Here is a 22,665-nt window from a genome sequence, read left to right as displayed (position 1 = left end):
TTTTTGTTTTTTTTTTCCAGTCGTGGGGCTTGAACTCGGGGCCTGAGCGCTGTCCTTGGACTTTTCTCAAGGCTAGAGCTCTACCACTTAAGCCACAGCACCACTTCTAGCTTTTTTCTATGTATGTGGTACTAAGGAATCGAACCCGGGTCTTTGTGCATGCTAGGCAAGCACTCTACCACTAGGCCAAACTCCCAGCCTCTGGGGCCAACTTTTGAAGAAAGATGACATTATGACAGCTCAAACTTCTGTTGACTTATACAGAGAGAAGTGAGATGGAGAGAAGGAGGCAGATTTAATAGGACAGGAGGGGGAGAGGGGCAGGGAAATTGGTTTCCTGGGGGTGACATGGGGTCATACTCTGTCTAGGAAGGGCAAGTTGATCACAGATCTCCCTTAATCCTGCTGAGTGCCACACCCAGGGCCTGGTGACTCTCTGATTCCCTGCCCAGTGTTCTCCAAGGGAGGGCTTGGCATCAGAATTCCTTACTTGATAGGCATTTCCAATCCCTGGCCTCAGAGGCAGTGTCTTAGAATCTCAGACTTGAGCTCACGATTGAGCAGATTTAAGCTCCTTAAGGGGTTCTTATGTACCTTAAACCCAAATTCAGGGAGAACCTATGTACCAAGATGGGAGAAGGAAGGAGACTGACTGGTGGTTACCTGGGAAAGGTGTCAGTATGGTAGGGTGGCCAGGACAAGTCAAAGCTGTGGGTATCACATCCAACCTGCTTTCTAGAGCTGGAAGAATTCTGGTGGCAGACATCCTGTGGAAACAGGCCTGCTAAATGGGAAAGAGCCTATCTTCCCTTAACAACCACCCATTGTTGCTTCTCAGGAGTTCCCAGGCTGCAGAGCCAGTGATGGGTCCCCAGCTCTAGATCTCACTCTCTTCCAGAATCTCCTCCATAGTGTTGGCCAAGGTGAAATCCCCCTCACTGCTTTCAGACAGGCTGCTGCCACGGGGCCAGGCTGCATGGCTGCTGTGAGGCCGGGAGCCCAGCTCCCCCAGGCCCTGTGAAGCCAGGCAGGAGCTATTGGATGAGGACTGCAGCTTCCTGAGGGTCTCAGCGCCATTTTTCGATGACAGCTTCTTGGGATATTTCCCTAGGAACCGGAAATTCTTCCCCAGGACCCAAACTCTGCAGCCTGAGTGGCGGGCTAACCAGAAGCGGCCCCAGGACTTCCGCAGCTCAGCCTTCACCTGCCAGGACAGACAAAGACAGGGTTCACATCTTTACCTATGGAATGAGAAGCTACTCCACACTGCCCTAAGTGTCTTACTTTATGTCAGGGCTGGCCCAGGCAGGAAAGTCCACTGAGACTCTTTTCTCCAATTAACCACCAAAAAAGCCACAGTGGAATTGTGGCTCAAATGGTAGAACCCTAGACTTGAGCCAGAAAACTCAAGGATAGTACCCAGGCTCTGAGTTCAAGCTCCAGGACCAGTTTGGATGCAACCTTGCAAACTCCAAAAATCCTACTTATTTCTTCCATCAAACTTTAGCATGTGTCCAGCAGGTCTAGAGCTAGGTTTGAGCTTCCTCACAGCTATCCTGACTCCTTTTCTCATCTGCCTATGCCATCCCCTAGCCTCTCTTCACCTGGATGTTCACGGGACCATTTTTTCCAATATGTGTGCTTGCCACTGTTCCATTACATGAGCAGTAACCTCCAAAGACAGGGAGATTCTAGTCCTGACTCTCTTGCCAGAAGCTAGGGTGGCAGCATGGAAAACATACCTCTCCATTGGCAAAGCCATACTGCAAGGCCACAAGGAATCCCTGAAAGAAAAAGAAGATGCAGCATGAACTTTGGCTCACTAAACATTTGAGTGTCACCAGCAGCCAAGTCCAAGGACCACAGAAGAAACATGAAAAGCATTGCTTACAATGCCTAGAATTAGCCAAACTGGCTTTACGTGGCATCTCTTCTTCTTTTGACACCACCATATCAGCCTGTTTTCCTTAGTGGGTATGGGTCAATGATGATTAAATGTGTCAGTCATTCAATATACAGCAACTAGATAAGGTCATTGTCACATTTCTCCTGTGCATAGTAGTCATTGGCTAATTTATTTTACCCAACTTGCATTCTTTCCTTTTAGAATATGACCTTCCCCTGCTTCTGGGCTATGGACTAGCACTTATTCATGTGATCTCATGGTTTTAGATGGCCATGACACAATGGACCCATGCTCCTCCGAAGTAAGACCAGAGATCTCATCCCTGGAAAAGGAGAAAGAATATAGTCATAAATATGCATATACACAGAGTATATATAGAATATATATATAGTATATATTGAATGTATATATAAATAATATATAGTTACAACTATATATAGCATATATTTTATCTATATATCCTATATATATTCTCTATATAGTTGTAACTATATAGATTTTTAAGTAGATAACTTATATAGTGAATATATATTCTTTATAGAATATAGAATATATTCTGGATACATTCTCTGTACATAGTTATAACTATATTGAATATATATTCTATTATAAACATCTTAAGCCTTCCATATCCCTTGCCATATAGAGAGAGCCCACTTGAGAATGAAGTCCATACAGAGAAAAGTAGAGTCCAGAGGTGGCAAGAGATAGCTGTCTCATGTTGTTAAGGACTTGATTTCAGCTAAGCCCGATCCTGAAGTTTTCATTCAACATAATAAATACCGTCTTCCTTTATGAAGATATTTCTTTTGAAAAGATAATTTCCCTTTAGTGGTTTGTCATCACATACAGCATCCATCTCCTAAGCATGGAAGGTCTCACACAACTTGGGCCCTACATCTCTCTATTGCTGTCTTTGTCTTATGCTGTATTTCTGTTTAGGTAATCATCAACATCATTCTCTCCACCTCTTCCTAATCCACAATGGTCTTGCTCTTCTCCAAGTGAGACTTTATTGACATGTCTTTTTTGGAGCCAGGCTAGACCAGTCTGACCATTACAGCATTGGTCAAATGCTCAGAATCTGCCCACAAGTGTAGAATTCCCCTTCTTTCACTCACCTAAATAATCCATGGGCATAGCTTATGAACAGGGGTGTGATAGAACAGAATCATTTCTACTTAAGCAAGTTCATCAGAGGTACACAGCTGTCCTATGTGGCTGGGTGAAAGAAGAGCTGGATACTGGGTAGCAGTGGCTCACAAATGTAAACCTAGCTACTTAAGAGACTGAGATCTAGAGGAGCAAGATTGAAAGCCAGCCTGGACAGAAAAGTCTATGACACCCTTATCTCCAAAATAATCAGCAAAAATGCTAAGCTGAAGAGCAAGCAAACTGAGAGAATGCAAGGCCCAGAGTTTAAACCCTGGTAGTAGCCAAAAATTAAAAATACATAAATAATGCAGACACCAATGACTCACACTTGTAATCCTAGCTACTCAGGAGCTGAAATCTGAGGATCATGGTGGGAAGTCAGTCGGGGCAAGAAAATCCATGAGACACTAATCTTCATTTAACTACCAAAAAAGAGAGGGAGAAAAAGGCTCAGGAACAATGCCCAGGGCCCTCTAAATTCAAGCCTCAGGACAGGCACCAAAAAAAATAGATAAATAGATAGATAGATAAATAGATAGATAGATAGATAGATAGATAGATAGATAGATAGATAGATAGATAGATAGATATTCTTCCAAATAGATTAGGTGAAATAGTACTCTATGTGACACAGGCATCTTTTCTCTTCCTTGAGTTCCTACGTCAGTGTTTGGAAATGTCTGGAGTCTGACTCTCATTGGTTAAGCAAGTATGGATGGTGTGGGCCCCATGGAATGCAGGGCTCTCCCTTCATACAGCACCATCATATGGTAGGCTCTCCACAGGCCCATTGGTAACAGGAGGATAGAGAAGCTTATCTGAAAGTAAAATAAGAGACCCTCCAAAGCAGCAAGAAAAGGGTTGATGTCTACACTTACTGGTTTCTGTGGGGGAATCACTAAGATATGATCCACCTTACCTGCCTAACCACACACTCACCTCTGCCTGGCCAGGAGTGGGGAGGAGGGAAGAGGAAGGAGGCCTTTGCTCACATAGCTTTCTGGCTGCCTACTGGTCACTTCCCTTCTTCCTATTCTTTAACAATGCTAGGTGCTAAGCAGAGCTCCAGCTGAGTGCAGGACTGTGATCCATTGTGGTTGTAGATTTCCATAGAGTGCCAGGCCAACAGCTAACATCACTGTCTGGCTGTCTGAATGAATGTGGTTGACAGAGCCTTCAGATATTTGAAGTTCCAGACAAAATTTACATCTGCCAGAAAAACTATACTTTGCCAAGTGTCTCACGCCTATAATCCTAGTTACTCAGGCTGGGTAAAATCTGAAGATCAAGGTTTGTAGGCAACCCAGGCAGGAAAGTCTGTGAGGCAGGAAAGTCATATGTCCAATAAACTACCACCAAAATGTCCAAAGTAGAGCTGTGGTTTAAGTGATAGAGCACTGGCCTTGAGCAAAGAAATCTCAGGGACAGTGCCTATATACTCAGTTTAAGCACCAGGACCAGCGCGGGCGCACACACACACACACACACACACACACACACACACACACACACACACACACACCATCTAGAAATGGTGGAAAATATCTATAATTCCAGTCTTCAAACGGCTTCAAAAAGCTGAAGCACAAGCTTGAAGCTATCCCAGGTTATGTAGTAAGACCCTATCTCAAAAGAAAAAAATAAAAACACTCAACTACACTCAGGTTTAGATATCCCAGCTCAAAGAATCATTTGAAAAATAAATAAAATTATTATTTTGTTAAGCCATGTTTGTTATGCAGCAATAGATAGCCTCTCTGTCCAAGGACTCTGAGAGATGAGGTTTCTCACTTAGAAATCTGTCCCTCCTGGCTGCATAGTAATGTCCAACCCCCAACTTACCTTGGATGTGTGAGATCAGATGATCAAGGATGATTCACACTATTTGATCATGTCCTCTGTGTGTGTGTGTGTGTGTGTGTGTGTGTGTGTGTGTGTGTGTGTGTGTGAAAGAGGCTATTTAATAGCACTGATTTAACAGCTGGAGAGATTTTGCTTTTGCTTTTCTTGTTTGTTGTTGTTGTTGTTGTTTCTAATTTAGGATTAGCTTTTAAAGAAGATTAAGGCCAAGCAACATAGGAAACTTAAATTACTAACTCTTAGCATTTGAAATCCTCCCAGATTCAAACAAATTCAGCCATGTTTTCATAATGGGGGGGCGGGAAATGTAGCAATAGACCTTTGTTTTGTTTGTTTTTTGCCAGTCCTGGGCTTGAGCTCAGGGCCTGAGCACTGTCCTGGGACTTTCTCAAAGCTAGAGCTCTACCACTTGAGCCTCAGCACCACTTCCGGCTTTTTTCTATGCACATGGTACCGAGGAATCAAACCCAGGTCTGTGTGCATGATAAGCAAGCACTCTACCAGTAGGCCAAACTCCTGGCCCCAGCAATAGACCTTTTATCTGAGCTCAAAGAACTCAGCCTCAACAACAACAACAAAAACAAACATTGCCCAACTGCTAGACCATGTCTGATGGCAAAGGCTCAAAGACCCCATAACCAGTTCTCTACAACTTAGGATTTTTTTCAGGGCATCCAAGAGTTCCTATTGACATCAGAAAAAGAGCCTGCCTAGGCAATCAGGGCCAATCCCCAATCCCATGGAAGTTCTGTATCCCTCATCTTGAGCAGTCTGTGTGCAGACCTCTAGCTACCACATCACCATGAGCAGACACATATGCAGGCCCCCGGACATCACATCACCATGACCTTGAGCTGCTACACATGCATCTTGGACATTAAGTCATGTCCCATTGTTCCCGGAAGACTTGCATATAAACAGACTGATTAAATCCCAGAGGTGTGTACCTGAATGAGCACCCAATGAGAGAGTCTAAAGGATTCACAGTGAGCTTGTAGAGCCTACTGAGAGCTGCGACTGGGTCTGGAGATGGATACGGACCTCAGGCTGTCCAGAGATCTTAAGAGTTATGAGCACTCTCTTAGAGACACCTTACACAGTGTATCCTCAGTTGTGCCCTCCCTTGAGACCTGTCCTGTGTAGCAGGACCCTCTGCCTGTCTTTTCCTTCCATATCTTTGCCACTTTACTTCTTCCTCTGTGTGCATGATCTCATTATTTAAGTCAAAGGACCTGATCTAGGTGCTGCAAATTTGTTGTTGTTATTGTTATTATTATTGTTATATTATTATTACTATGTTGGTGTGGCAGTCATGGGCAGAGCTCAGCTTCTGTACCTGGCACCACCTCAGCTCATCTTTGCCTGTCACACATGAAAGTTCTCTGAACCTCACTTATTGCAAGTAGTTGTGTTCATTTCCCCTCCACAGATGTTGGAAAGATCCAAAAGACTGAATGAATTCCATGCTAACCCAAGTTCACTGTGCCATTTTCATTCATTTATGGTATTCTGGTTACATTTCCTTGTAATTTTCTTAGAATACATTCCAGGGTTGACAACATGAATCTTCACATGCATGGCACAATCAATTTTATAGTAATACTAACTTAATTCTGGTGAGGAGATCTGCATGGATTCACTCTTCTCTCGAGCTATTATTTCCACATAAGGTAGAATTTTATAGGTTATATAAAGCCAATAGCACAAGTTAATCATTGCTATTTTATACCACCATGTCTCTTAAAATCAGCTGAGAGAACAAAAAATAAAAATCAATATACCATCCAGGCACTGCCTGTAATCCTAGCTACTCAAGAGGATGAGATCTGAGGATCATAGTTCAAAGCCAGTCTGGGCAGAAAGGTTCATGAGACTCAAATCCACTTAACCACCAAAAAGCCAGAAGCTGTGGCTCAAGTAGTAGAGCACTAGAGGAAAAACAAGCTCAAGGATAGCACCCAGACCCTGAGTTCAAGCTCCAGGACTGGCACCAAAAAAAAAAAATATATATATATATATATATATATCATATAGTCTTTCACATTTTTCTACGCATCTACATTTTACAGAGTTTATTTCTTTGTGTGGATTTGAGTTATTCTATATGGCAATTTTCTTCCAGTCTTCCTTTGAAACTTCATTTTTTTAAAGAGTATGATTACAAATTATGTGCCTGCCATTTATTTTCTGTGGTTGCACATAAAGAAAGAGATATAATTATAATTGCATCTTAAACAGGAATGCTTTCTGCCTTTTTCATCCGAGATACTACATTAAGCCATGAAATTCATTTTTTAATTTCCTCACAATAAATAGGATTTCTTATCACTGAAATGGATAGCCAGTGTTTGGTGGTGGTAAAAGACAGAACAATGACTGCAGAGACAAAGCACTCCAGAACCACATCTGTATTTATCCTGCTGGTCTCAGGTTTGACCTTGGTCTGTGTCTGAGTCCTGTAGTGATACCTAACACAGAAGTGGCCTTTGGTCCTGGGTCCTGGGAGTTATTGATTCCAACTCTAGACCTATCAAGTGATATGTAACCACAGTCTCTACCACAGGAGGCCCGAGGGTTCTTTTTTTTTTTTTTTTTTTTGCCAGTCATGGGCTTGAGCTCCGGGCCTGAGCACTGTCCTTGGACTTTCTCAAGGTTAGAGCTCTACCACTTGAGCCTCAGCACCACTTCCGGCTTTTTTCTATGTATGTGGTACTGAGGAATCGAACCCGGGTCTTCATGCATGCTAGGCAAGCACTTTAACCACTAGGCCAAACTCCCGGCCCGGCCTGAGGGTTCTTGAGCTGGTTCTGGATTTCTGGATATTGATTTTATACTTTTTTTGTATTCCCAAATTCCTTTAGTGAAGATCAGTTATGATCAATAACTTCTATTTTGCTTCCCCAAATTTCAGTTATCAGCCAGAGCTATTAGAAGCAATACCCCCCTGCGTGGACTTCCCCCACCCCCGCTCCAAAATAAGTCCTTGCTGAGCAGTGAACACTATTTCAGAAGACAGCCTTTGAAACTCTAGTTTTTGTTTGTTTTTGTGGATCATGGGGCTTGAACTCGGCCTGGGCACTGTCCTTGAGCTCTTCAGTTCAAGGCTACCATCCTACCCTTGAGCCAAGCCCCACTTCCCGTTTTCTAGAAGTTAATTGGAAATAAGAGTCTCTGGTCCTTTTGTACCCAAGCTGGCTTTGAACCTTGATCCTCAGATCTCAGCCTCCTGGGTAGCTAGGATTACAGGCATGAGTCACTGTGCCCAGCTTTTGAAACTTCTTGTGGGAGTGTTTGCCAGCAATTTCTCGCACCTTAAAGTATATTTTACTTCCTTTAAAAAATTTCTGTTTTCTTGTGAGAATTCTGGGATTCCCACGAACTCAGATTGTTCACAGCTGGTGCTCTACCACCCGAACTTCACTCCTAGCTCTGCCTTTTGCCATTTAAATGGAAACAGAGCTTTTCCAGCATTTTTACCCAGTTGGCTAATGGTAACATGTTGTGTTAGTCATCTTTGCTAAATGGGCCATGCCTCTCTGTATTCCTCTCCCATTCATTCTAGGTGGGGCCTCTGACCTGCTTAAACAGAGAATACAAGAGAATGCATTAAGATCAAGTCCCAACATCTGCTTTGATGCTTGGGAGCCCTGAATTGCACATGAGAAGTTTAGTCACTCTATAGAGAGAGCACAGGAGAGGACACTATGGAAAGTGGGAGATTTTACACAACATAACTGACAGTAAGAAATGAAGCCCTGGGAGCCGGGAGTTTGGCCTAGTGGTTAAAGTGCTTGCCTAGCATGCATGAAGACCCGGGTTCGATTCCTCGGTACCACATACATAGAAAAAAAAAGCTGGAAGTGGTGCTGAGGCTCTGGCCTTGAGAAAGTCCAAGGACAGTGCTCAGGCCCTGAGCTCAAGCCCAGGACTGGCAAAAAAAAAGAAATGAAGCCCTGGGAATTGGACTCAAATGAAACCAGCCCTGGCTTAGGCCCCTCCGTGTGTGGAAGGTAACCCTGGAAGCCCTCAAATCAAGGCCTAGAATCTCAAGAAATAGTAAAAATTGATGGTTGTTGTGAGCTTCTAAGCACAGATAGTTTAAGCAATGGATAATCAGAATAGTCAAATAACCTAACCACAGCTGGCCTCTTATTCCTAGTTTCAGCCCCCACAGCTGTCAGGTTGAAGAGACTCATGTTTTGGACTCCCCAGTCCCTACCCAAGTTGTGTTGTGTCTTGTATCCACAACCCTTGAAATACGAAGTTTCCTTTGTCCAATCCTCTGCAGAGAATCCAGCAAAAAATAGGCCTTTAATAAAAGGCTTCACGTTACCACTCACGGTTGATGGAATCATGAGTCACCACACCTATTACAGCCCAAGAATGAGCGCATTTTTTCCTTTCTGACTCACCAAATCACACTGGCAGGATCAAAGCAGCACTTCCCCATCTGCACACTCTTCTGATATCAAGGATCCTCACCAATAAATCCTGCTGTGCTAGGAATCTATTTCCAGCCATGGACCCTCTCAGTTCTAAGCCTGTTTCCCCCACGTGCATTTCCGTTCCTCCACAGCCACAGGGCCTCGAGATCTGACTCTTACTTACGTGGGAGGAGCTCAGTGTCAACTGAACGAAGAGTCGTATATGTTTTGAATGTCCTTCAACTTGCTCATCAGTAATGAAAGAGAAGATGATCTCATGGACACCCAGTAAAGGAATGAGAACCAGCGTTGATTTTGCCAATCTGTAAATGATAAGCGACAGCCATGGGGTCACAGTGGGACCAGACAACCTTTCCTGTTCTTCTGGGCATGTCTATACCACCAAAACACTTGTCACTGATCAACAGCTGATTTTCCAATTGTCCCTTTGAGTTCATAGTTGATGCTTATAGAACACCAGGGTCTTTTCGTGTATATGAGTATACATCCTGGTAATAGGGCTTGAAATTAAGACCTGGGCACTGTCCCTTAGCTTTTCTGCTCTCTGCTATCACTCTACCACTTGAACCACAGCTCCATTTGAGGTTGTTTTTACTGGTTAGACAGAGATAAGAATCTCATTGATTCAGCCTACCTGGGCTGGCTCTAAACCATAATCCTCAAATCTCAGTCTCCTGAATGGCTAGGATTACAAGCGTGAGATCTCTGTGTAATGCATTTCTATATACAGTAAATGCTCGAGAGACATACATGAATGAATGAATGAATGAATGAATGAATGAAGTCTCCCATGTAGGTTATCATAAGCCTATAGATATTAAGCTGAGATGCTCCACCCAAGTCTGACAAACTCTCTCCATTTTCTGGCTAGCAGGTACCTCTATTGCTTTCCTATTCCACAATTCCAGCCTCATAGAAGGGAGAGAAAATGAGTTGCCCCAGGCCACACAGACACTAAGTGGCAAGTCTCAGCCTGGAAGTGGGGTCTGTGCCTGGGTTTGTCCTCAGCCCTAAGGTTATCCACTTGGCCCTGTGTCAGACAGGGCTGCAGGAAAGTCCTGTGTGGAGATTGACTTTGTACACAATCTACACAAGAGGACAAACATTCCTTTGCACCACCCACGTGTAAAGTGCACAGCTGCAGCCCAAATGCTGCTAACTGGTGGACTGTAACTGTGGTGATTAAAAGTCCTAATACAGCTTTCCAATGGTGCAATGTGCCCTGCATAGAGCTTCTGCCTCAGTGGAACTATGGATTACAACATGTGTCCAGCAAGGCAATAGTAGCTCACAACTATAACCCTGGCTACTCAGGCACCTGAGATCTGAGGGTTGTGGTTCTAAGCTCCATGAGACTCATCTTCAATTAATCAGCAAAAAACAGAAGTAGAGGGTAAGTCAAATGGTAGAGCACCAGTCTTGAGTGACAAAGCCAAGGGAGAGCACCCTGGATCTGTGTTCAAGCCAGTACACACACACACACACACACACACACACACACACACACACACAGTGTGTGTGTGTCTATTGAACACATACAAACCATTCTCTTGTCATTAGTCTCTAGGTGACATGATATTGTAACTACTGCCATGGCATTTGCATTGCCTGAAGGTCATATGTCCTCTGGACGGTATTGAAAGTCTATGGGACAGAAAGGCTATGTGCAGATAGAATTTCTAGTGAGTACTGGAATCAAGAAACGATTCTATTCAGCTTTCTGGATTCTAGTATGGACTCTTAAATCCAAGCCTCTAGAATTTGGGTCCTGAGAATATGGATTTTTAGCTTTGATTTTTTTTTTAAAGCTGAGGACCGAACTCGGGCTTTACACTTCTCAGGTAAGTACTCTTCCCGCTGAGCTAAATCTCCAACCTTCAATGTAAATGTTTAAAGAATTACTGATGGGGTTGGGGATTTAGCTCAGCGGAAGAGCCCTTGCCTGGCAAGTGCAAGGCCCTGAGTTCAGTCCCTGGCTCAATAAAAATAAAAAAGCTATAAAAGACCAAAAAAGAATTACTGTTAAGTAGCCAAGTGTGGGGAATGACAGCTTTTCCTACTGAGTCATCCTTTAAAAATACTTGACAGTGGGGGTGGGGCGGAGGGAACTGGGGACCAAGACATGAGAAAGGGTATCAATGTATGTGAAGTAATGCACCTTCTATCTGGCGAATATAATGTAACCCTGCTATTAACTACAATAAAAATATATGAAAAAAGGAAAAAAATATTTGACAGTAACGGAAAGTGTCTTGTATTTAGGGCAAAAACAAAGCTATAGTCTTAGCATACTTAGGGTGGGGGAGGTTAAGGAGGTTAATTATAATATATTTGCAGTCCAAGTCTCTTCTTAAAGGGCCAGACTAGAAGGCAGCTCCCCCAACCCTCCTGATAATAGATTCAGAAACTCAGTCCATACTGTCCTCAGCGAGTCAGGTGCATGAGTACTTTATCCACAGGTCAGCATGCTGGAAGCCTGTGTCTGTGAGACCCTCTTCAAACACAACCGTCATTGATGAAACAAACCCTGTTACCTTTGCACCCTGGAAGGATGTAGAGCTGAGGAGGGGAGAGCAGGAGCTACTGTCGGAAGGGACTCTACTGGCCCACACGGGCTGTGTATCCCTTAGCCTTGATTGTCAGAGGAGCCCACAAGGCCCATGAGTGGGGAGACGGGCTGCAAGCTCTGGATATATGGCCGTCCTGAATTGGGCTGGTCTGCTCCTAACCCACACTTACCCTCTACCCACTCGTGTGAGTCACTTAATGAGGTACCACTGACTGTCTCCAAAAAGAGAAAGTGGCACAAAGAGCTTTCTTTCCTTTCCTTTCCTTTTCTTTCTTTCTTCCTTCCTTCTTTCTAAAGTTTTATATGTTTTCTTTAATTTCCAAGAGTGCTTTAATGTATGTATGTATGAATGATATATGTATGTGTATGTGTATGCAGGTTTGGCTGATACTCTACTACTTGAACCAGGTCTCCAGTCTAGCATTTTGCTGTTTATTTGGAGATGGAGTCTCATGGACTTTTCTGCCTAAGCTAGCCTCCGAACCATGACCCTCAGATCTCATCTTCCTGAGTAGCTAGGATTACAGTCATGAACCACTGACCGTTTTCCAGAATTATTTTTAAATTTGTTTGGCTTAAAGACTACAAAATGATGATAATGGGTTAGACTTCACCTACAGACAGCATTTGCTTCAGGCATATTGTGATTTCTGCTTTTGGAGCCATCTATAAATAGTGAAGATAGTTCAAGCAAAGATGTCCAGTTTTTAGTTTCTTTTGGGATCTGGGAAGATGTAGTGACATGGGGCTCAAAGTCCTGCTTGGTGAACACAACCAGGTAATGGTAGTAGCTGTAGGGAGAATCTACCCACTCTGAAGAAATGCCAGGCTCTGCCTGGCCTACTCTCCTTACTCACTGGGATGCTTGCTCAGACATTGAAAGTGTTCAAATCTGTGACTCTTATTCAAGGTTATCTTCTTTATTCTTTATCTTTGGTGATACAGGGATTTGAACTCAGGGTCTTGTGTTTTCTAGGCAGGTCCTCTACCATTGAGTTACCCTCCCAACCCTTTTGTGGTTTGAGTTGTTTTTCAGATACTATTATTCTGTCACCTTCTACATCAGCTGGAATGCCAGGCACATGCCACCACATCCAGTTTATTGGATGAGATAGGAGTCTCATTAATTTTTTTACCCAAGTTTGCCTCAATCTAAATCCAGAATTCTGATCTACCTTCTGCGTAGCTAAGATTATAGGAGACCCTTATCTGGATTTTGATGATATGCGCTGACATGCTTATTTGGAAGTCTATGTCTGACCGTATTCCATGCTATGGAATTTGGGCCTTTAAAATTAACATTTCATTATGGAATAAATATGATTTTCCCAAAAGTAACAGTGTGACCGCAGAGACTTCCATGCACCCTGACCTCAGTTTCTTCTAATGTTCATATATTACATATCCCTGATGCATCTATCAGAACTTAGAAGCCAACCTGGAAACCATACTAGTAATTAAACTAGTAAGCAGGCTTGATCTAAATTGTCCCCATTTTCCACTACTGTTCTTTTACCTTTCAGGGTCCACATTGCAGTTGGCTTAAGATAACTTTTAAAGAATAACCACCATTGTGGTATTTGGGTCATTTTAGTCCCTTGAGCACTTCTGGATGGATGTAGGGAGAGATTCCCTCTGATTCATATTATTCTAACTTCTTAGACTGAAGTACTATTTGTGTCACAGCTCAGATGTAAATCCATAAATAGCCATGGCAGTTTACTCTTATGAGCTGTGTGTACACATATTTTTTCATCCATAAAGCATTTGTTTATTTAAATGGGACATTTTGTTGTAGTCATTTAAGTATCCAACCAATATTTATTGAGCATCTTCTCCATGCGTGAGAGAGGATACACTGGGAGTGATAGACCTGAGGCTGAAGGAAGCAGAATTGCAGGTTAGCGGTGGATCTGGGTTCAAATCTTTTTGAACCCTGACTGAGCTTTTGGGCTCAAGGCTAGCATTCTACCACTTCAGCCACAACACCACTTACAACTTTTCGTGATAACAGTATCACAGGTTTTCCTACCCAAGTTATCTTGGAACTACAATCTTCTGATCTCAGCTCCTTGGTAGCTAGAATTATAGGCATGAGCCCAGATTCAGATCTTAATGCCACTAATTACTTAGCAATATGACCTTGGGCAAATTATTTCAACTGTCTGTTAGTTTCCTCATCTGTAAACAAAAGATTATACTAATAATAGCATCTAACAGATGTGACAAGGTCATCATAAGGATTAAGCAGATAATATAGGCTAAATTTTCTGAATAGTTTATGACACATTCTACATGATCAAGAAACCTTACTTTTCTTTTCTATTAAGCAGTACTGGGGTTTGATTTCAGGGCCTTTTACTTGCTATACAGATATTCTACCCCTTAAACCGTGTCCCCAGTCTTTCTGCCTTTGTCACTTTTCAAATAGGGTCTCACTTTCTTTTGGGGACAGTGTAGACCACAGTGCTTCCTGCTAAAGCTGAGATGATAGGCACATACATTTTATTGGTTAAGACGGAGGTTGAGGTGGGGGGTCTTATCAACTTTTTTACCCAGGCTAGCCTCAAACCAGGACCCTCCCAATCTTAGATCCCCAAGTAATCTCTGTGTCCAGATTAGATTTCGTTGTTTTTTTTTTCTTTAACAAAAACTACCCTGCTTTTAAATCACTGCTTCAGTCAGCTTTCCATTACTGGGACAAACATCTGGTTCATGGCTTCAGAGGTTTCCATACATGAATACTTTGGGCCTGTGGAGAGGCTGCTCACCTCCTGGCTGTCAGGAAGCAGAGAGAAAAGAAAAAGTCCCACAGTCACACATCCTTCTCAAGGACACACCCACAATGACCTAACTTCCTCTCACTAAGGTCCATGTCCTAAAGGGTCTACCATCTCCCTGTAGCACCATAGGATCAAGCCTTCAACACAGGAGCCTCGGGAGGGAGAGTGTTTCAGATCAAAATCCTCACAGTTATTATAAGTCCAATTATTCTGACGAATTTTGCTTCTGTTTAGAGTCATTTTTTTGCTGCTGGTAGGAATTCAGAATATAGGACTCCAAAACACAGTACTTAGCCAGGTGCAGTGGCTCATGCATGTAATCCTAGCTACTCAGGAGGCTGATATCTGAGGATCATGGTTCAAAGCCAGCCCAGGCACTAAAGTCCATGAGACTCTTATCTCCAATTAACCACTAGAAAAACAGAAGTGGCCCTGTGGTTCAGGAGGTAGGGCTATAGTCTTGAGCTGAACAGCTCAGGGACAATGCCCAGGCCCAGAGTTCAAGCCCCACAACTGACAAAGAAAAAATATTTTATTACTTAAGATTCCATCCTACACTTCCTAAGTAAAAAGTGCAGAAGGCTCACAAAGCTGTGTTTTGGGTCCTTAGAAGCTGTCAGGGTAGGAAAGTACTGAAGGCATGGCTGAGGGTCTGAATACAGAGGAGTAACCAAGATGGGGCACAAGGCACAAAATAACAGAGGTTAGTCTCTGAGGCCCTCTGGACTCATCCACTCCCTGTATCCGTCTCGTGGATATAGCTGCGTCTATCCAGTTTCTCGGCACCCTGGTTGTCCATCCCTGGGTGGTAAAGAGGACTGCTTTCTTGCACACATCATGCAGCTCTGCTTGACCTTGGAGCTCCACACTCAGACAGTGGCGAGAGAGGTTGAGTCTTGGGAAAAGGACTAAACAGACTTCTTGACTACTTGGAAGCCTGACCAGAGGCGCCAGGGCAGACAGCACGACTCCCTTGGGCCTGGGTGAGGCCAGTTCCCCAGAGCTATGGATATCTGCAAAATGTTTGGGCCAAAATTCCAACTTGGAACTATAGTATTTATTTGCCCATTCCTGAATAGGGTATGTTTACCCTTCTAGGAAGGAGTCTCAAGGAGATGGGGCTTGGGGTCTGGATACTGAGAAAATGCCACTTACCACATCTGATTAGAGTGGGCCACCCATATCTCCCACACCCCTGAATTGTCCTCATAAGTAGTAGAGGATCTTCCATATCACAGTAGAAAACAAGCCACCTATCCGAGGTTAGTGAGGGAGTTGGGGCTGTGATCAGCCCTCTTTCCACCTGTCTGTGTTCCATGTTCATATCCAGTCTTTACAAATACAACATGCAGACTCCACTAAGTATTATATGGAGTCTATAACATGTCTACCTGTTGTTCTCATTAGATATTTGTCAGGTTAATAGGAAAACTACCTTTCCAACACCTAGGAACCCTTAGCAAGAATGAGAAGCAGAGCTAGATTTGCCTTCGCTCACATATCAGTCTCTTGCTCTGGTATAAACTAAAATTCTCACCTCAGAGATATTCTTGGAACTAACACACTCCCTCCTCAGTAGCCCTGTTGGAATGTGCCTGCCATGTAGAAAATAAAAAGCAAGCAGAAGTTGAATGCAGATATATGAGAAGTATAAATAGGAGGTTTACAGTCCAGGCCTGCTGGGGGGGGGGGGGAAGGGAAGTAAGATTTTATTCGTTAAAACAACAAATTAAGCTGGGATTGTAGCTCAAATGTTAACAGTGCCTAACAAGTGCAAGGTTCTAAGTTCAAACCTCAATACCTCTGAAAAAGAGTAGCCTCCGATAGAAAGAGGAATATATCTTTTATTCTGTTGCCTCAAATCCTTTCCCAAGGAAGACAATACAATGATCCCTTTGAAGGAAGCTTTCTTTTCCCCATAAACAAATCCTTCTTCAGAGCATTCGAAAGATCTCTTTCTGGAGGACTGAATGTACCCTTGATTCTTCATCAGTTATATCAGATCATCACTGGGCAGGTCCCACATACTTCATAAATTGTCCTCCAAGGCTTCCTTGCCATAGGAGACAAGTTGCTAACATAACCTGTTCCCTCTCCCCAGGACATTAGGCAGCACCGCCAGGAATCTAAATAACCTTGGACTAAATAACCACCTAGTCATGGTTGCAGGCCACTTACCTATATTTGTAGTCTCGGAAGCACATCTGATGAGCTTTAAGTTTGGAAATGAGAAGCCTGAGGATTTTCAGGAAAATGAAGAAATTGACCTTGAAAACAAAAAAAATACAGATGACTTAAGTAAGACGCCATGTCAGGGACAATAAGGCAGTTAGCTGGTCACATCGTAGATGCTGATAGTAATTCCTCTGTCCTACAGCCCTCAGAACTTCAGAGTCTGAAACAAAGCCTAGAACATCATTCAATTTATGCTTCTATCTCAGGGAGGCACACAATGAAAGCCATCTGAGGAAAGACAGGTGAATATCTTGCCATTATTATCATCATCATCATCATCGTCATCGTCATCATCATTTTGTTACCATCATTCAACATTTGCTCAATACTCACCGTGTCAGACTTTGTGCTAAGAACTTTCCATATATTATTTTACTTAATCTTCATAACTACTCTTCTTTAAATCTTCATGACAACCCCCTATAACTATTTTTTATCCTCATAAAGAGGAATCATGAGCACCAGAATGAGTATACAGTTCAGACTTAATAACTGCCCCCTTCTTGAACCAGAACACCAGTCTCCCTGCCTTCTGTAGAGAAGTCCAGTCCTTTTGGAGTCTTAAGTTGGGGTCCTTCAACCATCAGAGAAGCATGTGTTCTCCATTTCCTACATTATTTCCCACAAGTGTCATGGAATGAGCAAACCTGACCTTGGTAAAAGTTATAAAATATGCCTGCAAATTCCTTGACATTCCTTTCAGAAAGCTAAGTCGAATCTTACTTAATCCCCTGTCCTGAAAGAGAGCTACGTTTCATTACTTGAAGCTAATGAAGGGACTATAGTGGAAACATTGTGTGAAGGCCTGAATTCTATAAGCTTCCTATTTACCTCTCCCCCCAACTCCTTCTCACTCTGATTTCTCCATCTGGGAGAAGCCAGCCACCATGTTGCAAGGATGCTCAAGTAGCTTGTGGAGCTCTGAACAGACCCTCATGTTTGGAGAATCAAGGCCTTGTGCTGACAACCTGTACCATTTGCCAAGCTTGTGTGTGTGAGCTACGTTGGGTATTGATCCTCCAACCCCAGGCAAGCATCCAGATGGTGGCAGCTCCAGCTGACATCCTGATGTCTAAGAGACCATGGGGCCTCCTAGATATGTTTGAAGGCCAAGACGTTGAGCATGGACTGATTCCATGTGAGCTTAGAAAATAAGAACAAGATTCTGAAGAGACTGGGAGTGGGAGGGAAGACCACGGGACACAAGGCCTTTCACCATCAAAAACAATGGAGAGTTCATGAATTTTAAGCAGGAAAGTGACTGGATCAGCTTTGTCCTCCTGCAGTTCAGAAAGAGCCTCTTAGCAGCCCTGTGGCAAGACTAGCTGAGAGCCTGTTTCTGAGTTCCTGGAAGGAGGATGGAGAGGTGAACTCGAGCAGCTAGCCTGGACTTTCAGTGATGGAGAACAGTGCCTGACTTGAAATTATTGAAGAGTTTGAGTCAGATAAGCTTTGTTACAGGTTAAATGCGATGCATCTCATAAGTAGGTCTCAGATGTGCGGTAGTGCCATCCACCAAGATGAGTGGTGTGTCCAAGAGGAAGAGTGTTGGTGATGGGAGGGAGAAGGCAAGTCTGGTAGTTTTGAACATAAAAGATATCCTAACGTAGTTGGCAGAAAGGATACATGCATCTCGATCTCAGTAGGGCCCCAAACCAATAGAACAATAAAGTTATCCAAGGATACCATAAGTTGGAGAGACGGGGTTAAGAGAGTTAACCTTGTAAAAGAGAACAGTAGAGGAAAGTGGCCACAATAAAGGAAATTTCAAAAGAATACCTGGGAGCTGGGCATGGAATGGTGATACACATCTATAATCCCAATATTGGGAAGGCTGAGACAGAAGACTTTTGAGTTCAAGGTCACTCAGAGACAATAGTGAGATCTTGTCTCAAAAATCCAAAAATAACTGGAAATGTGTCTCAAGAGGTAGATCACCTGCTTAACAAGCACAAGACCCTGGGCCCAATCCCCAGAGTCACCAAAAACTAAATCAGTGTAGCATAAAGAAATAGCTAGGGCAGCTGAAGTGAATCACATTGTGAGAACAACCGCCATGCCCACCCAGGACCTCACGAAGAGCTGTCAGAACGTTTAAAATCTACATTGAATTAGTAATATGATAGTATTTAGCAATCAAGAACTCCAGGGCTCCATGCAAGAAGCTGCCATGCAGGAAAGGGAGCCTAAGTCAGACTTCAGTGCCTCGGATGTCTTGTTTGCTGGTTTTCTTGCTTGTTGTTTCTTTATTGCTTGTTAATTTTTGCAGTGTGGGGTTGAAATCACAGCCTTGTATTTATTGGCTATACAAGTGCTCTACCACTTGAACCTTTTTTTTTGCTTTGGGTTATTTTTTCAAAAGGGTCTCACTTTTTAGAGTAAAGCAGGCTGGACCATGGTCCTCCTATTTATGCTTCCTGAGTAGCTAGGGTGACATATATGAATAACTGCTCTTCGTTATTTTATGTTTGGAAAACGTGGCTGCAGACTTTTGCCTAGGCTGGCCTTGAACTGCTCTCCTTCTGAACTCAGCTTCCCCAGAAGCTAAGGTTACCAGGTGTGTGAGCCACTCTACCTGGCTTGCTTAGTTTTTCAATGAAATGTGAGCAGAGATGATGTAGACAATGCAAGAAGCTTGTCTATAAAGGAGCTAGAGAGCTAAAACAGGAGTAGACCAGGGTATAGAACAGAAATAATGCTATACCACTTTTATTTGCCAGGCTGGAAGAGGTTTTGGTGGCAGTTGCTTTTCATGATTGAAAAAGATTTAATAATGTCTCCATGGAAGGTGGAAGCTGGCAGAAGAGGGCAATCAGGTGATAATTAATGGAATAAAGTGTGTAAAAGGTAGATAAAGTCTCTGCAGCACAGTAATACTATTCCTGCCTACAAACAAAATCCTATAGCTACACCACCCATGGGATCATAGCATGTGCTTCATTAGCCTGGATTGGGGGGTGGGGGGGGCTGGAAGGGTGGGAAACCAATGCTCTGTACTAAAAAGCTAGAGTTTCAGGCAAGTGGCTATTTATCTAAACTGTAAGCCAAGAGGAATGATGGAATTACCCAGCCAAAGAATGTTTAGAAACAGAAAACTTAAATACAAGCTAAATGTAACCAAGTAATTTATCCCCTTTAATGGGATCTCTGCTTTCCATCATAAAGAGAAAAGCCTGTGAGATGGCTTGGTAATTTGTTGTTCTTACAAAGTAAGCAGAAGAAAGGCTCAAACTTCACTAGGTGGAAGCTGTCTCCTGGGAAGTGGAGGAGGTGTGAATGTATTGTGTCCTCATGAGACTAGACAAAAGGAAATGAGCATCTACCCTCCACCAATGGACCATGGGAGGGAAGGAGGAAAAGAGGGACCCAGGGAGGGAAGGAAGAAGGAAGATCTTCCTAGGGCTTATAATTCCATTTGGATAGTGCTGTTTATTTGTGTAGCTACCCGTTCAGACATTACACTTATATGTGTACTCCAGCATCTTTGTACAGATTTGGTCTACGAGTGGCCAAGGTGATGGCTAGCATGACAGGAGCTGGGGTAGGGGACAGGCTAGTTTCAAGTACCACTAACCTTTTCCACCTCTTTGCAAGCCTAGATCTTCTGGCCTGCTATGTGTATAAAGGGGCCCACATACCTTCCCCAAGAGTCCAGGTGAACTACAATGCTCCTCAAGAAGTAAGAAGTGACTGGAAGAAGTGGAAGGAAGCCTTTGGTTCTTGACATTCACATTCATTGACTTAAAAAAAAAAAAAAGAATGAAGACTTGGGTTAAGTGCCTGTGATCTGATTTGCTCGTGCTGTGGAGAATAGGTGATAGGATGCAGTAAATGTGTGTGACTCCCACCATACCTCTTCAAGAGAATACGGATAAGAGAAGATGTCTGGGGAGCCCTGGACTGGCCTGAGTTTCTGTGGAACCCAGGAACTGAAGAGGGTTCAGGTCAATGGAAACAATAAGCTTTGGCCAACTTCTCAGCTTTGCTAAGCTAACAGAAGATCAGAGGAGACTCTGTGAGAATCCCTTAGCTTTTACATTCCAATTTGGTACTCTAACACTTGAGCCACAGATCCATTTCTGACTTTTTGCTGATTAATTGGAAATAAGAGTCTTACAGACTTTCCTCCCCAGACTGGCTTTGAACCTTGACCCTCGGATCTCAGCATCCTGAGTAGCTAGGATGACAGGTGGAAGCCACCAGTGCTAGGCTCCAAACAGGTTGGAAACAACCACTTGGAGCAAAATTCTGTATCGGATCTGGGAAAATAGCAAGGTAAGTGAGAACTTGTGTGTCAGAATCAGCAGGTGTTATGTGACCCTGAACTTGGAGGCTGTGCAATGGGTCACCACTAGATCAGATTAAGAATTGGGATCCAGTGGAAAGCCTGAACCAAAGAACTAATGCCAGAAAGTCTATAGCACTCAGCCTTCCAGGCTCAGGCCTGGGAGGTTAGTTTTTGAATGGTGATGCAGAAGTATGCTACAGGTACCAATGTCACCCCGTCAGGCACTGTCAGCAGAGGTCTAGCACCCATTTACTGCTTACTTCTTATCTTCCCAGTCTTCTTGACAAAAAGATAACTCAGGTTAACTGAGTTCATATACATAAAGCACTAAGAATTGGTGCTGAGTGTATAAGAAGTGCTCCATAAATTAAATCTGGGCAGTGGTGAGGATGCTTTGGAACTTCCTCTAGGTGGGTGCTGAAATCTCAGTGAGAGGAGAGGATTGCGGAGAAATGAGGGGTGGGGAGGTACAGCAGGGCTCACAGTATCATTAATGAGATGTGGGTCACTGCAGAGAGGGGCTGGCTTCATTGGATCATTTGTGCCCAGCCATATGTCTGATCCCTAGTACAAGATTCCAGCAACAGGCATGCCACCACCTAGACTTCAGGTGATACAGCCCTGGCAACCAAAGCGCTCTCTTCCACCTTGGTTTTTCTGTCATTTCTGTGCTTATTTCTCCTTCCAAATCACCCAGATTTAAGCAGACAGTTGCCTTGTGATACTGACAAATATTGCCAGACTTTTGTGAAAAATAGCTTTTTTTTTTTTTGGCCAATCCTGCGGCCAAACTCATGGCCTGGGCACTGTCCCTGAGCTTCTACTAAGCACTAGGCTAGCACTCTTGAGCCATATCACCACCTCCAGCCTTTTCTGAGTAGTTTATTGGATGAGCTGAGAGTCTCAGACTTTCCTTCCTGGTTTCAAACCATGATCCTTAGATCCTAGCCCCCTGAGTAGCTAGGTTTATAGGCAGGAGCCACCAGCATCCAGCTTAAAATCAGATCTTTTTTTCTTTCATAACACCATGCTATTTACATGGAAATGGCAAAATGGGTCATCCAGCAACCACTTGGAGGGGTCATCAGAGCACAGAACAGAGTGCCCTGCACCCGGCGGTCACTCAGAGAGAATGGCATTCCAAGAAGACTTGCCCCCTCCTTTGTAGAGCCTGCCAATCCTTCTCATTGTTGGCCAACTCCCTATCCCTTCCCTCATGCTTTTCATGGATTTATTTTCATGCCTAAGACTGTAGAGCAGTCACCTCTTCGCATACCAAATATTCTGAGCCATAATCAGTCAAGACCTTTCCTCTTCAAGGTCTCAGAGTAACGTTATCTCCTGATTCTACCACTCAGGACAGCTATGTTTTTATTTGATTGGTGTTTGCCTCCCTTCTGCTAAAGGTATTAAGCTACAAGTCA

The 22,665-nt window shown here is 43.4% G+C and overlaps 1 protein-coding gene across 2 annotated transcripts in view; it reads right to left on the bottom strand.

The window, feature by feature from the left end:
- Nucleotides 1-877: 877 nt before the first annotated feature.
- Nucleotides 878-22,665, bottom strand: part of Glp2r (glucagon like peptide 2 receptor) — a 46,704-nt gene continuing 24,916 nt past the window's right edge. For both annotated transcript variants that reach the window (XM_090351573.1, XM_090351574.1), the window contains exons 10-13: nucleotides 16,897-16,985; nucleotides 9,530-9,668; nucleotides 1,743-1,784; nucleotides 878-1,204 (exon numbers count right to left, since the gene is read on the bottom strand). In XM_090351573.1, coding sequence (XP_090207699.1) covers nucleotides 878-1,204; nucleotides 1,743-1,784; nucleotides 9,530-9,668; nucleotides 16,897-16,985 — 597 coding nt within the window. The remainder of the gene's footprint in view (nucleotides 1,205-1,742; nucleotides 1,785-9,529; nucleotides 9,669-16,896; nucleotides 16,986-22,665) is intronic.

The sequence above is a fragment of the Megascapheus bottae genome, chromosome 17, assembly GCF_031878675.1.
Source record: "Megascapheus bottae isolate mThoBot1 chromosome 17, mThoBot2.hap1, whole genome shotgun sequence".
NCBI lineage: Eukaryota > Metazoa > Chordata > Mammalia > Rodentia > Geomyidae > Megascapheus > Megascapheus bottae.
This window is presented reverse-complemented; position numbering and strand designations above follow the sequence as displayed.